Here is a 16,717-nt window from a genome sequence, read left to right on the forward strand (position 1 = left end):
AGAGTTGAAGTGTACATTTTGAGACAAGATTTTTTTGACTAGTCAAGCTTCGAAAAAAAAAGTGTGATGGATCTCTGCAAGAAAACACCCAGTCTCACTTTTTCCCTCTGAAACATGTTCAGATAGAACATTCATAAAGGAAAGTTGGAACTAGGACAAGCTGGAACAGAAATAACCGCCTCTCTGCTATGTATTTAGATTTATTTCCAAGAATAACTTTATTACCATGAAACTGCATAGCTTTTTTCACATCTATGTCCAATTTCAAGCTTATTATAATATAATTTCACTTTAGAAATAGTAACTTGCACTGCTTTTTAAAGCTTGAATAGTGAAGTTACCAGAAACTGACTTCAGTTAGCCAAATCCTTAATGCAAACAAAAAAAAATGTACATCTTGTTATTGATTCTTCCTCTATATGTCACTGTAATTCCTTCTCCCATTATTATATGACTGCTTCCATAATACGCACTCTCAAAATCTGGCTGCACATACCTGAGAAACACCTGTGAACTCTGATCCAACAGAATTGTCCGTAAACTGTGTACCATTTAGCGAAACCTGGAACAAAATAACAGTACACCGGTCAAGTTTTACGCTAAAAACAGCATTAAAGATTAAAAAATAGAAACAACAAAACCATTCCCCTGAATCTAAGGGTTGATAAAACAGCTTTTCAAGTTTCAATGACTGTTTGGCTGCAGACATAGGAAAAGCAATTTCTTCTACCATAAAGTTTTACTGATGCAAAAAAATAACAATTTATATATTTAAAGCTTTTTTTAGTATAGCTGTTTTATTAGCAGTGCAGCTCTGATCAGAGAGAATTGACACAGAAAATAAGTCATAAGCAAAACAAAGTTTTCTCTGTATTTGGTTGTTTGCATTTTGCTTTTAAGCATCTGTTGTAACTTGAGACAATTACCAAAGATTCCTTCCCTTACAAAGTGGAATACAATACTGCTTAGAAACGCATGCTGTGTTAACCAGGACGACTCTTCCATAGCAAGCCGCTGAGCTGCAGCCAGCTATCCCACCGCTGTAGCTTGATTTGCGCCAGTTTTGATTCACACAGAAACCGCTCAAAGATCTCTTTTGCACCCTGTTTTTCCACAAGTGTTGCAGAAACTACACCAGATACCAATGAAGTACTTTTTACAAGCCACAAGTGTTTTCATCCGGTACTATTTGATGACCCTAGAACAAGTGTGAAGTTCAGACAGCATGTAAATAGAAGTCGATGGTGGCAAAGAATCCTAAACTGTACTGCCTTGAAGAAAAAGAAATTAAATGCGCTTGATTAAAAAAAGGGGGGGGGGGGGAGAAAGAGTCAGTGTTTTTATTCCCCTTTTCTTGAGCACTGGTTTCTTGCTTATATTTCAGATATAATGTAACTCATACCTTCATTCTACCTCTTCTGTTTGTGCTAACCTCCTTTTCTTCTCCAATTTTCTACCTGCTGTCTGATATTAATATTTTTAAGACTGCTTTAAAGACTACAACAACTATCCCATTTAACCTTAAAACCCCACATCTTGCATGCCAGACTTACAGATTTCGGAAAATATTTTTGCCCTGCTAACAAACCAGAGACTCAAACTGAAGCCTCCCCCAGCACAGAAGAGCATCCTTCAGCCCTACTCACCCACAGACTACCAGCTCCAGCTGCTTGGTTTACAGACCCATTATTGCAAAGCTACTGTCTACAGCTGGACTTTCGAAAGGCAAAGTAGAGGATAAAACCAGCTTCAAATTATTACTAGAGAAGACACGAATAAGAAAATTAACTTTGAAGAGTGGGCATTGAAGAAACACCCTCCTAATACGCAAGTCAGACACCTCAGGTCTAGAACAACGGGAGCAAAAAAATCAAATCAAGTTTGCTTTCTTATTTTTTCCACCCAATTTCCAAAAAGGGGAAAAAAGAACAGTTTTTTGAACAAAAACTCTTCTTCGTCAATTAAAGGGCTTCCAGTACTGGAGGTTGACTGGGCAGTTGGATGCATGTGCCTTCACGAGCAAAGAAACCAGTTACAAAGTTTAGAGTGAAATTGGTAGCTGCCGCTCTGAAAGCACTTTTTGAGAAATTTCAAAGAAAGACAAATCTCTCAAAAACCTTTCCATTAAGGAAATACATATACCTTCCCTATATTCAAGAAACTGATTATAAGAAAAGCATCAGCCATAGTATTTTCACATGCTGATACTGAGCGACCACACCTAAGGCGCTCAGAAATTTGACAAGAAAAGAAAAATATTGGGAAGTTTCTGTTATCCAGTACGTTTCATGACAAAAAAACTGAATGTCAGGAGTCACTGCTCCATGGAATAAGATACCTTTTCTTTTGTCAGTAGCATTGCATCTCTTGATCCTAGGCGCTGTGCATTGTTTGGTTCAAAATATTAGTATAAACCCCCCAAAACTCGCAGTGACCATAATATCTGCAGGAGAAACAAACATCAAGGAACTAAAAAAAGAAGAAACAAGCAGAGGGAATCATCACAAGTAAAATGTCTGTAGGCAATGAGATTTAAGACACTATGGGAGACTTAAGAAGAAATACAAAAAACAACTGAGAATACGGGAACAGGGAGGAAGGCACCAATGACATGGCAGGCAAGGGAAGGAGATGGCTAAATAGCACATCAGAGAAAAATTAGAGGAATCTCGCAGAAGCAACCCAAATGGGGCTCAAACAATAGCAAGCTGAAAACTGCCTGGTTTTAAACAGGAAAAAAAAATACAATGAGATGGTCTCAAAATTTAAGGAAATGAGGGATAAATCTAAAACTACAGCTACATCTTTTTTCAAGGCACAGGAGTTGTAAAGAGAAGGTGGTCTGTCAGAAGCTGTAAGGGTGAATGAAATGAAAAATATTCTCATTAGAAAATGCTCCAACAAGCCAAGGTCATGGCAGAAGCACCAGATTTATTTTTTTTTTCCATGTTCACTACCGAAGAGCTTCAAGATATTCTCCCTGTGAAAGCTGTCTTTACAGAGGAAGCAGTAGAGGATGTCTCAAAGCAAAGCCCTGCTGGAAGGCAGCATGTAGGCAAACGGATAACTCCAACTGACCACCAGGAGCAGGTGATGTTCAGGCCAGAGTCCTAAAGTAGCTCGGTGATGGAAGAGCTGCACTAACAATTAGTGTGTAAACGCTTGCTTTGTACTTGACTGCCACCAGAGGAGCAGGAGGTGGGTTTTTTTGTTTGTTTTTTTAGTAGTTAAATTCTCAGAGCAGATCAAGGAAACCGTCCCTGTCCGAAGTCTGGAAGAAGAAAGTGCCCGAGCTGAGGCAGCTCCCCCACAGCACCACGTTCATCATGTTCCTGAAGAGACTGCGGACAGGCAGAAGGGCCTTGCAGGATCTAGTTACTGGGCCGTATGTCAGCAGATGCCATTCAGTATATAAACGTGAAGCAAGAGACAAACTAGACAGCTGTCACTTCTGGACAACCCTGAGTGTTTTTTTTTTTAAAACAGTCCTGAACATCTATTTTCATTTTTTTTTTTTTTTCCAAAGGCTATTTTGTGAAGGTGAGTGCCAGAAGGAAAGCTGACAGACTGCCACGATCCCTAGGACAGGAACCGCGCATGCCCTCTTCACCGTAAGGTTAATTAGAAAAAATTATTCCTCTGTTCTTTCTGCAGATGTTATTTACACTGAAAAACAATCTTGCAAGCTGCTGCCACACTAATTCACCCTCTTTAAAGCCCTAGTTCTCTGGAAAACAGGCACGCTACCTCAGCACAGGATAATTCACGCCAGAAAGCACGAAGGAGGGAAGCCTTGCTGCGAGCAATGCTCTGAAGTCACCTGAATGACCTTGAAGAACCGGCCGAGCAATTAGGACGCACACACTCCAACAAAGCCTGTCAGGAGCTGCTGTAATAGCCTGTCACAATCAAAATCGGAGCTCCCGTGGGCTGAGGGATGAGTTACAAGATCGGAAACACGCCCAGCTGCCCTGGGATGGAAGCCCGGTTATGTCACACAGGCAGCACGAAGAAAGCGAGGGATGACGAGGGATGAGAAGTCCCATGAAAACCTCAGGAAAAATAAAGGCACAGGGAACAGACTTGAATTCAAGTTGTCATCACTGAACCCTCAGCAGTTCAGAGATGTGATGCTGAAAAAGCAAGGTAATTAATCAAATTTATCCTGTGGGAAAACAGAAAGCATCACACTGACTTTCTCAAGCGCAATAGGGAAGACACAGACTAGAGAAAGGTTACATGAAGGCTGTTACTTTATTCTACAACGTTCAAAGGTAATTCCATAGCACGTGAATTAATCCCCTTATTTTTCTATAGGGAAGTGAACAGTTACAGTTGTTGAAACATTTGAGACAACGCATTTTCTGTAAGCAACTGCATAATACGGAGGAAACCCACCACTCTTAGCCCTGCCCATCTCCCTCCCCAAAAAACACATTCAGAAAGCCATCAGGAGGTCCGGGCCACGCTACCTGCCCCCCTGCCTGTACCCATTGTGCCAAACCCCGCTGCCCCAGCTGCTCCAGGCCTTCTCGGATGCTGTACATCACCTCCCACCTCAGGGAGGGAGCAGCCCTGCGTGCGGCCGCCCGAGCTCCCTCCCTCCCTCCGGCAGCCTGATGCCGCTCCGGCTTCTTCCTTGGGTGCTCTCCAGGCAGCGGCTGAGCTACGGCACTCCTCTGCCAGCTGCGGCTAAATCTGGCCCAGAACTGCTGCTGCCGGCAGGTGAATGAAGCTGCCGGAGTCCTTCGTGAGTTCTGGAGACGAAGACAGATGTCTTTGTGCCTTCGGTCCAAGGGATAGGAAGATAGCAGTTTCAGGCAGTGAAAGTTTAGGCTCCTGCCCCCGTGCCCACAGCTGATTTAAGGACGGGGCATCGTGGAAGTCGACAGCACAGATAAGCTCAAAGAACAATTATAAAAAAACACTGTGAGAAATCAGCTCAGCAGTAGATAGCCTGCATCACATCGTTTCTCTCTGGACTATGAAGAGCTGGAAAAGTACCATTACAGAAGGATCACTCCACACGTGCTCCATCACTCTCTTCTCCACTCGTCTAGCACCAAGCCCTATCGGACAGGGCAGCACGTTGGCCTCTAGGACAGCAAAGGTTTTGTTTCTTTTTGTGTCTCTTGATTGGTTTTAAACATTGCTCCCGAGCATCCAACCCTCAACACGTATCCCTTCCTTCAGTCTTTTTCTGAGCCCACACGATGCCTGGTTACTATGTGATACAGAGCAGTTCTCCAGAGGACAAGAGGGCTGAAACAGATCTACTGGGTAGTCCCATCACTCTTGCCTAGGTGCTTTCATGTATTTCAATATTCTGACCATTTTTGTCCTCTGTCCTTTAGGAAACCCACAAAGAGCTTTGGAGGCACTGGAAGTACCCATCCCCGAGACCAAGCGAAGCACAGTGATTTCCTGCTGAAGAAGCTCTTTGCTACAGTCTGGACAGATCACCTCCGCGCACCAGGAGTGACAACCAGCTCACCCACCTGAACACCGTAAGCCCTCCAAGATCCCACCCAGAGCAAAACCGAAGCAAAACAATGCCCACGCCTCATAAAGCGCAACGTGATCTGGGCTGCAAGGGACAGTGTGTTCAGCCTTTTTATTTTACGGAAGTTGTTGAGGGCCGTCTGAACCCGAAAGAAGCGGTGCACGGAGGTCCCGGAATCAGACAGACGATCACTCGAGACCGCACTCAGGAATCGCCTGGGAGAGGATGCCAGCATTACTGCTGCGGCTCAGGGAAGCTGTCGGGAATATTTACTGGCACTCCGGCCGGGGCCAGGAGCTGCGGAGGCTGCTGTGACACAGCCCACCTCCGCCTGCCGCAGCCGTCCCTGTCCATGGTCATGAAACTCCCGGCCCAGACTGGCCTTGGACTGGGAAGCTTTGGTAACAAGACAGACCTCTATGGATTTTCTGGGTGTAGCCATATTTTTAAAAGGTTAAATGCAGGAGTTTTCTTCCTAGCACAGGAATATGCAGCATATAAAACGAACATGCCCAAAGCCAAGCAGGAGAGTAATCAGCAGCGTGTACCAGACTTTCGGGATCATTGGCACAGCACTGCTCATGAAACTCAGGAAGCTACTGGAGTTTATTATTGTTTTAGAGAGAAATAAATCCTTTCTGATTTAATTCCAAACAGCTTTTAAGCAGTAATTGTAAATTGGTAAATATTGGACTGGCAGCAGCGAAGAGGCTGGAGGTTCCTACCTACAGGCATAATCACGATTTAATGTGATGCAGTGGTGAAACCAGAGTGAACTTAATTTTCAGGGGAGGGTTGTACATGGATAAGGACCTCCAAATAGTATTAGTAATCATGGGGATAAAGAACAAAATATCTTAGTACCCAACACTGATTTAGAAGCAGTCGTTTTTTTGCTTAGGAAACTGACATCATGAACACCCAATTTTTAGGTGATAATTACATGTCTTTAGTGACTCTGAACAGAACACACTTGTACTTGTTAACAGATGCTTGCTTGCCAGGGAGTCTCAGTGTTTGAGAAGCTTTGGAGAGGAGGCAGGGAGGTCAGTGATCAGCTGCCCAAGTCACCAGCTGAAGGCCACCAATAGGGAAGGCTGTGAAGCTTTCCTACAGGAAGAGATCTTGGTTCTACTAAAGATCTTGGAGTTCCAAACAGAAAGCAGAGAAAGCAGAGATAAGGTGATTATAACCAAAATTCGAGTACCCACATCAAGTCACCCAGTTGATTCATTTTGCAACTATTAATCCATTTCACCAAGCCTGCTATTTTGGGCACTAACACAAACTCCCAGGCTATCCTTTCCCAGCCTACCTTGAATAATTCTAGCATAGTCCAAACAATTGAGATGGGAAAACTTTTCAATGCATAAAGACGTATCCATGAATCAGTCAGTGATGCAAGAAGTCAGTCCCCTGGGACTCCTTCAAGAGCCACTGGAGTGCTTGCAGTTTCAGAAAGCCTTTAAATCTTCACTGAAGTCTGTGGAAGCGTTCCAGAGAATGTTACGAGACTTTTGTGACTCTCGCTATACCCAAAATTTGAAATACAGAATCTGAACGCTACCCTCAAATACAAAACAACCACCTTTTAGCTCTGAAAGAATCTAGTAGCAGGGGAAACAGAAGTTGCCAGAAGTTGAACGGCTGCCAAGAGTAAAGCATTAGTGAGAAATCTGGCACAGGTTCCAGATGGCAGAAAGTGCTCCGCATCAATACAGCTAATGTGTCGGGTCAATCCTCCGCTGCGCTGGTGCCTAACATACAGCACGTTTACATTCAATAGCTATAGTACTTAAGAGAGATCATTAATAGCATAGCATACAAGTGTCCTCAAACATTTTTACTTTACCATGCTGTTCCGAAGTGGAAATAGCCAAATCTCCACCTGACAGCCAAGGAGCTGAGCACAAAGCAACTGCCTAACTCCCTCCAGGTCGCAGAAGACCTTTGGGGAACAGGAGGAATTGAAACCAGAGCTGCTGCAGACAACCACGTCAGCTGTGAGATACCTCAGCTGGCTACGATAACCAACAGTATGCCACTAAAACCGATTTAAGTAAGATCCTGTATGTTGCTCCAAGTGGATCCAGCAGGTTGGAAATCTTGCCTGTAAAGTACGCTCCCTCCATCAGGCCTAGTCAGTGGGACTTACGTACCCAAGGGCTAAATACAGGAAATCATCTATAACGGGGGAAGGAAGAAGAGAGACAATGCTGGCACCACAAAAAGATGATTCATCTGACTTGAGAGAATTTGTTCTTGTTTTGTCTGTAAAGACGAGCAGAAGATAGGAAAATGCCGAGCAGATAGCTCAAGTGCTGCTCTCAGTTACAAAACCAAATGCTTGCTGCAGGAGCCAACGAGGCTGCTGCCAAGTAGGTCACTCATTTAGCCCTCCAAAAGGTAAGGCACAATACTCCTCCAGCACGTTACAAACAACATATTAAACCTGTTAGGAGTCAGAGGTATACCTGGCGACAGACAATCGTCACTTTAATCCAAAAGGAGATATTCTCTACCCAAGTACCTCCACAGAAAACACCTATGACCTGTTCTCTCCAGCTTAACTTGTGCTACCAGTAAAGTTCGTGAGATCCCAGGTCAACTTATTTCTAGCTCAATAAACAGGCTTCTTGTTCACAATTTCCCGGAAAATGCCCATTATTCATTCACTGTCAGACTTGGGTCATTTTGGTGACACTTGATTGCAATTTTCATCTTGTTAATGTAAAAACACAGACTTTGAGTATTTTCTCTATGAAGTCAACCCACACCATTACTGAATTTGGCTAACCCACAAGACAGGTTCTTTGAAGGCTTCCCTTCTTCAACAAGTCACATTATTAAAAACTTGTCACTCAGATGTAAACATCACACTATCTCCATAGCTTAGTAAAAAGTATTCATAAAACAATTCATCAAGGATAAAGGAGGTCAAACAGGCTGACAAGCTGCGGGCAGGGAGGCCTCATGTAGAAAACCTGATTTACCTTGCATATAGATAATGAAGTAAGCTTGCTATGACTCAAGCCCCTATGAAATGATGCCTCAAGATCCCAAATATGATTTGCTTATTCTCCAACAGTGAAATACGACCTTTGATATTAAGGCAAAATGGCAATAGAGTTTGCAACAGAAGCTGAAATTATTTCAAAGCAAATACTTTTTTCCAGTTGAAGCATCTATCATAACTGCTGTTCAACCTTCGGAGAGGAATCATATAGAAAACTGCAAGTATCAGGTGTGTACTGGATTTGCTCTAAGAGACCAATACTTCCCAGTTTCACAGAAGTTACAAGTGAAGAGTGAAGCTGCATCGGGAGGCTGTCCCTGTCTCACCCTTTTTGGGAGATATCCAAAACCAAAGCCCAGATGACAAGCCTCTGCTACCTCCTGCTAAAACTCAAGCCCGAGTTACTCAGCCAACAAGACCGTGTGCCAAAAGTGTTTTTTTTTGGTTTTTTTTGGTGTTTGTTCTGAAAACATGACTTAACCATTTACATGCCCATTACAGGGCTGGGTGACCTGTACGCAGTCCTGCTGTTCAACATCAGGCATAAAGATTCGTAGCTGGAGAAAGCCGAAGGCACGTGTTTTTCCACTGTTTGCAAAAGTGCTGGCCATGCACTGCTAGCATCTGCCAGACCAAATAAATAAATAAATAGAAAAAAGTCACCCTGAAAAGTATACATAGTCAAGGTTTTGTTGTTTTTAACACCATTAGACACACAAAAACCTCAGAAATAGAGCAGGAAGGAAATCAGACAGCACTGAACAAAGCAGAATAGGAAAAAAAACAAATCTTCTTGCAACTTTAAGTCTTTAAAGGATGCAAGTCCTCTGAAAACAGGTAAAAGCAACACTTCCTGTGAATTTACCCAGAATTGTTTATTAGCCAGCTGCATCTTCTTGCCTTGGAGCCCTCAGAAAAGATACAACAATTCTGCTCTGACACAGTAATCAAAACCAACTCGACTCTATACAGCCACTTCAATTCACAAACCACAAATCCATCAGGCCTTGATTGACAACAAGCTATGCTCAGAAACAGCCATCTTAAGTGAGGCGAGCTACACCGCAAATAAAGGTGCCTGAAAGTACCCCAGGAAAGTTTTTTGTTTTTTAAAATCCTACCTACAAAAGACAACTTTGAAGCAGCGCTTTCAAAAGAATGCTGACACTTATCCTGTAATGATTTTTAAGAGAGCAATGTCTATATATTCTGAGCTCTTCCTCCCGTACATTATTCAACGGCGCACAGTTTTTTCTTTTGGCTGAATCAACCTGAAATACATCCTCCAGGAAATGAGGACCTGTTAGGAAATACAGAGTTCACAGGTCATAGTGCCAACAATATGAAAGTGTTAACACAGGAAAAAAAGCTACAATCTCTACAGGAAATGGGAAGCGTTCATAAAGAAAAATTTAAAAGATAATTGGACAACGAACTACAATTGTTTAATTTTAACTTCCAACTTAAAAGAAAGGTTATACTAAAGAGGAGTTTTTCATCTGTTTTCATTTATCAAACAAAGACAAATGCCTTCTTTGGACATTAATTTGAATGATGCAGACTTGAACTACTAATTCCATTAAACCTACCGGTGGGAATATTCATTCGTATCTCAAGGCTAGCAATAACTCCCTCCCTGCCCCCTCCTCATTTTTAAACAGTCTGATGTGACAACTAATCCCTATCAAAAACTATCCTAAGGAAAAAAAAATGCATATATAGGAATACACAGTAGTTTTTTGGAATGAAATGCCCAGATCCTACCAGCAGTGCTACCTACCTCTGCAGGCACTAAGTTGAATTCCGCTGCTAAAAACAACCCTATAAACATGTTTCTGAAGTACAGCTTTTAAGTACTGCCTGTCACATGAAATTTGTATAACAAAGGCCAAAAGACCTTCCTGTTTGGATGCCTTTTCAAACTGATAGATATGATCTAGCATAAACCCTATTTAAAGATTGCAAGTAGCAAATCACCTAAACCAGAATTCATCCCGGCTCAAAAGCAATTAGCAAATTTCATTATATTTGTTTACTCTCAATCATTGCTCTTCTTTCATTACGTCTTCAGACACTTCTATCTGATGAACAGTTGATTTCTTGCCTTCTGAGGAACTGGAAAGGGTTAGAGAACAGGCCCTTGGAAGTCAGGAACACAGTTATCATGATCCTGCCTACTAGGTAGCCACAGGGGAGGGTATTTGAGAAGAATTCAGTGCCAGATACAAATAACCCCCCTAGTCCTCCACGTGATACTGTTGTCAACAGATTCAAGGCCCAGGCTAGTTTTTTTTGTTTTAATATGCTAAATATTGTGCAGCTATGTACATCCCATCAGCACAGCAACCACAAAGGTCAGGCTAGTTAGGTCATATGAAGTTTTGTCACACTTGCGTGAATATTGGTTATTTGTAGCATACGAACAAGTATCAGCTACACCCCTAACAACTGAGAGCTCTTTTCTATCCTCTTCCAAGTCCCTATATCCTCTGGAAGCTTAATCAGTAAAAATTCTCATTTTCTTCCGAGGCAGCAGCAAAAAAAGTTGCAGCATTTCCACGGTTCCCTAGAACGCCATAGAAGCGTACGCCTTTACAGCTACCACGCTAATTAACAACTGATGGTTTTCCAGGACAAAAAGCCGTAAGACTCGTGTCATCTGGGGAGAGGGTACTCCTCGCACTCAGAAGGGAACGAGCTGAAGCCACCCCTGCTTTTCCCAACGCAGTCGCCACCAGAAGCAGCACTGCCCCGAGCCCGCAGGCAGAGCTCGCCGCCCGGCCCCGCAGACATTCTTCCCGAAGGAAGACGCACGCTTCCAAGCAACGCTGACTGCCGTGGCCAGCCTGTGCTGACGAAGTCTCCTGTGGTTAATGGTTAATTGCCCTTCCGAGGAGAAGGATCGCTGCAGGAGAAAGCGCCAGATCCCCGATGCCGCGAGGAGTGCCTGTGCTTGCGAGCCTGATCTTGCCCTTCTCCTCCTTTGAGCCAAAAGCCATCTGTTTCATTCACACGCACAAAAAAAGTCACAGAATCACAATTTACACCATGTTTAAGTACATAAACATGTACTAGAGAAATGCGTATCACACTGAAATCCATGCTGTACTGCAATAACTGAAATATATTGCCCTTGGGGAAAAAAAGGTGGATTTATATGATTGTCAAGCTCCGCTTTTCAAACTACAGCACCACTGCTTGTGCACATGGACAGCTTCAGTGGATGAGCCGTTTCCTCACAGCATCGTAAGTACAAGAAAAACTCCCCTACAGAATAAAAAAAATCATTAATTTTGGTCACCAAAATCTGTTTAACTTTAAAGGAGGCGGAACAAGTGAAAACAGGATTTAGCACAAAAATATTAGGGCTTACTTAGCTTAACAAAGTGATGACATCACTAGGAAGGAATGGTGAAGGTAAAGACAGGAAGAATCAAATCCCTACATTTTGCAGACATCAGATACAAATCTGATAAATCACGGCTGCAAAGCGTGACATAAGCTTGTGCTCATCCTGTTCGTGATGCTATCTTAATTCTTTTCCTAAAGAATCATTTTTGAACAAAACCCAGATTATTGCATTAAGTATGAGGCTCTCGGCTCTTGAACTGTGTGTAACCAAGGAAGTACAGCACGCCCATACTCGTGCAACCAATTACTTGGCTCAAGAAGACCATTTCTTCAGAATGAAGCCAGCAGCAATTAACATCCTTATCTTCTCTCTTTGTACAGCATCCATCTGAGGTACTGCATGTAAACTGAACAATGTGTATTAGAAATTGGGTAGTTTACAAGCATCACTGTGCACACATTCAGTGATTTGTGCTGATAACTCTGGAATGTCTTTTCTTTCATCTTAAATTCATCGCTGTATACTTTACATTTCCGATCCTCAGAATTTTTCAACCACCAGCTCCAAATCAAAAAGTTTCACATCTTAAGGGAAGATGAAAAAAGTCACAGGAGTCCAGGGCTTCACAAGCGTCTCCTGCTACATTTGCAACCGAACATCCTCTCAGAGATCAATTTTCTACCAAGATTTGGAAATGAATAGGGAAAAGGATTTGCTTCTATCAATGGCTTGATCCCAACCTTAAGACTGCTAAAAACAATTCCAAGATGCACCACGCTGCGCTGTCAGAAGACACTGCAAAGTATTAGCGCTGCTTCACGGCCCTCAAAGAGGCTTCATTTGGCCAGCCACCTTCAAGCGATGACAAACTGGATCAGCCACAGTGACAGCCACGCAGGGCCGGCAGCGAGAGGCCTGCGACCAAGCCCTCCCTGTGAGTGCACCGGGGGTAGAAGGAAGACGAGAATTAAGCTGAGGATTGGGAAAGCCACGTACAAGTTCCTGGAATACACTCAGCCTGAAGTAAAACACCACCAACCCCAGCGTGAAGCAAGTGAAAGAACTGAAAACCAGGTTAGTGAACGTCTATTGCAAAAGAGGTTTAATCAGCTAGCAAAAGGGATTTTGTTATTTCTACAAATAGACAGTACCAAAAAAAGTTGCCCAGATCCCATTACGTCTTATCCCCATTGATATCAAAAGGCTTTGTAGTTGCACAGATATATTTGTACCTGAGCTGCAGTATGACTTATCTTGGTCTTCCTGATATTTAAACCAAACTATTACTGGGGCTGATAGTTTTAAAGCTCTTACATGACTTCACTATGCAATTAAAGCAGAATTTACTATTCCAAGTTGAGTGTAAAAGCACTGAAAATTTCCAAGATAAATCCTGAAACTGAAATAAAATCAAATTTAGTGTTAAGCCCAAACGGGAGGAGGAGGAAGAAACCGTGCCTTTCCTTCATTTAAGTATAATAATTACCTTGTAAAGAGTTTCCCGCACACCATAAAGCGCTCTTCCCCAGTTTGTAAGTGAAATGGAGCAGGTAGACAAAATAACCGAACTAATTTAAGAGCAGACAAGCTTAGACTTGAGCGAGCGAGATCTGGGTCTGTACTACCTAGACGTGCAGTCACCCAGAACCCAGGCTCTTCTGAGGAACATGCAGCCAGGGAGATTGCTTTTTGACAACACACCACAAGTTCTTGAGGAGCACATATCCCCCCCGTGCAATCCTTTCCTTCTTTGTAGCCAAGCATGACACAGCAGAACGGAGCCGATCCATCTCCTCCCGCGATTCTGCCCTTCCTGTACTAGAAAGAAGTTCAACGGTTTTCCAGTAATTAGGCAGCAGCATGTGCTAGAGAAATACCAAAAGCTAACAATGAAGGTGATTCAAGCACTTCCCCCCCCAGTACAACAGCCAGAAGTGTTCCAAGCAGGTAGTTCAAATACCCCAAAGGTCTTCCAACCAGCCCTGGCAAGTAACAACCACGCATACGCGTTTTTTTTTTTCTAGTACAGAGTTGTCAGAGATCTAATCTGTTGTTTATCCTTCAATCCTGAACAGAAACACATAACATCAATAGGACTGATGCAAAACAAAAATCCCAGGAACATGCCAGCACTTTGCCTACGAACAAGTAAGTTACATTCCTTCAAAGGCGAGTTCAGGATGCTTCAGACAAACATTTAGGAATGAATTACACGTAGCCTCAGTGATCTAACCGTAGATGCCCTCCTACAGGAATTATGTTGTAAGAAACTGCCCTTATCTGGTTAATCAGGCAAACTGGTGAAGGGTTCATCTGACTCACTCCTGACAGCAAAATCTCCTGAGATATTAAGTAAAGCCCTGCAAGGGGAACAGCATTATCCGAAGGACCAACCAAATGCAGCATTTCAATCTAGTTATGTGGTTTTTCCCCCCCACAGTATAGGGATGGAATTGCCAGGTGAATCACACTGTACGTGGACGTGACACTGACAATCAAGGCAGAGAAATAATTCCCCGGTTCTAAGCCCCTTCACTTCTGCAAAATGAGCATCAATAAGAAGCAGAGCCCTATTTGATAGCTAGACTTAAGAGCAATCAGCAAAGTTACTGGAGAAGGCTGCAAGCAAGCTTTAACATCAGATCTGTGATGATCTGTTACAAGCATACCTTTGAACACAAAGCTGATCAGCTACAAATTAAGCCAACATCCACATCAGACTATCTCAGTCCCTGCACCTCATCCTCCCCAAAGTGCCCAGTTCTAGCTGTTTGCTGTACATGCATACGTCAAATCACTTCTTAAATGTCCTGCAGCCACCAGAAGCACACTGCTGAAGCCTAACACATGGCGTGCTCCACCTACAGCTGTGGGAGGGAGAAAAGGACAAGCCAGGCACTGCCCAGGGAGAAAGCTGCCTGCTGGCCTTTCCTAGGGATGCACCCTCCTCCTCTTGTTCTCTGCCTGCCCTCAGACCCCAAAAAACCCTCAAGTGGCTGTCTGCAACAGCTCCTAGGAGGAGCAGGAATCTCAGACATCACAGCTAACCTACAGGCAGCCGTGCACCACCCTGAAGGTGAGCTCAATGCTCACTCATCACACCAACCACCCTTCATGGCTGCCCATCCATGCAGGTACTAGTTACACTGCTACAACGACCAAGAACACGTAAGGCATTATATACGCCTGCACAAAAAGCAGGGGTGTAACAAGCTCGAAGCTCCCCATCACAACTTGGGTAGGAACTACTTCATCCTGCAGACAACCCCAACCCCAGGTGCTTGAAAACAGCATCGGAGAGCAGCTTTGGCTCCTCTGATCAGGTTCCGTGTGCAGGAAATGTAGCAGATTTCAAGGAATTAAGCCATAGAAGACAACCTTTTGCTTGCTAACTTGAGTGAAGAACATTTTATACTAGGATCACAACGAAAACAGAGACCAAAAGGTAAGCCAGAGGAACCTGAATAAGAGCCTCTAAGTTAGTGAAAGGAGTTACTCAAAGTTCACGTGAAAGAAGCAACCAATCCATCAGGGTTAGCCATGTATATTCAACTGGAGGAAGCAGCAGAAAAGCAGCTAGAATTCTTTGTATATGAACAAGACTATCATCTACTGCCTAGAAGTGTATTCCCAGCTGGAATACTAACAGTAAGGCAATACAGTCAGTACAAAAAAGAAAAAACCACTCGCCAACAAAAGCCACCTCATCCCCAAAAGCCCAGGGCTGTTGTGCCTGGCTGCTAACGGACATAAACATCACCAAGCACAGAAGCACTCGAAAGCTGCACGCTCACTGCCATGACGAGTAGCAGAGAGATGGATGACACCTTCTCTGTGCAGGTAGGGGAGTGAAGAAAAGCACAGGACGTCTTGTTACAAGGAGATCCTAAGAACCTAGACATCTGCTGGATACACAACTCCAACACGAGTTCAAGAACTTGACTTTTTAAAAAAAAACAAAAAACATGGAAAGCAACCAGAGAACCCTTCTTTAGCTGTAGCCAGCAAGAAAGAAGTGGCTGACAGTAAACAATGAGACAGTTACACTGGATGCAACCATAAAGTCAATGGTTATTGAAGAGGGAAAGGAAAGAAGAACAGCAAGAGACAGACCGAGACAGATTTAATATCATTAAATAAGAGCTCAGAGAAGGCTAGTCTAAGGCAAGGAAGAGCTAATTCTCAAATGACACAAAAGACACAAACAAATTCAAGAAAACCAAGCACAGCAAGAGAGCAGAAAACATAGCAAGAGAATAATGACTCAGAAAACGCATACAGAAAATGAATAACATGCGTAACAATGGCAAGAGAATAGAGGGGACAAATCAAAAAGGCTAAAGACAAAATGAAACAATTCTCAGCTTGAGGCTACTGAGAAAAATCATTCTATAAGTACGCTCCCAATAACAAGAAAGAATCTCTCCATTACTGAACGAAGACAGAAAACAGATTTAGTCCTCACTACGGAGATCAACTACAAGTAGGTGACGAGCACAATTAGCATCAACAAACAGGTAAAAACACCTTTCCAGAGTCAGACTGTGATTGGAAACAGCTGTACTGAAGCAGAAAAAATATTAAGTTGGCTTTATCTGGTAACATTCAACTCATTTGTTCAGGAAGCCCCCTAAGCCATCTTGAAATCCATCATCCTATCTTTGAGAACTCAAGGAGACACCCAAGATACCAGAAGCTTAAAGAAAGGTGAACGTAGGCTCTCTCTTTAAAGCAAATAAACAACACGTCTCCTAAATAAATAGAAAAACGAAACAAGAGGAAACCAAGTGAAGGACAGAAACACCTGGGGAATAATACTGCCTTAGCTTAGCTTCAGTTCCAAGTA

The 16,717-nt window shown here is 43.1% G+C and overlaps 1 protein-coding gene across 2 annotated transcripts in view; it reads right to left on the reverse strand.

Annotated features, from left to right (window-relative positions):
* Positions 1 to 16,717, reverse strand: part of FAM193A (family with sequence similarity 193 member A) — a 77,632-nt gene that overhangs the window by 46,865 nt on the left and 14,050 nt on the right. For both annotated transcript variants that reach the window (XM_083833006.1, XM_083833005.1), the window contains exon 2: positions 497 to 562. In XM_083833006.1, coding sequence (XP_083689132.1) covers positions 497 to 562 — 66 coding nt within the window. The remainder of the gene's footprint in view (positions 1 to 496; positions 563 to 16,717) is intronic.

Source organism: Anser anser, assembly GCF_964211835.1.
Source record: "Anser anser genome assembly, chromosome: 4".
NCBI lineage: Eukaryota > Metazoa > Chordata > Aves > Anseriformes > Anatidae > Anser > Anser anser.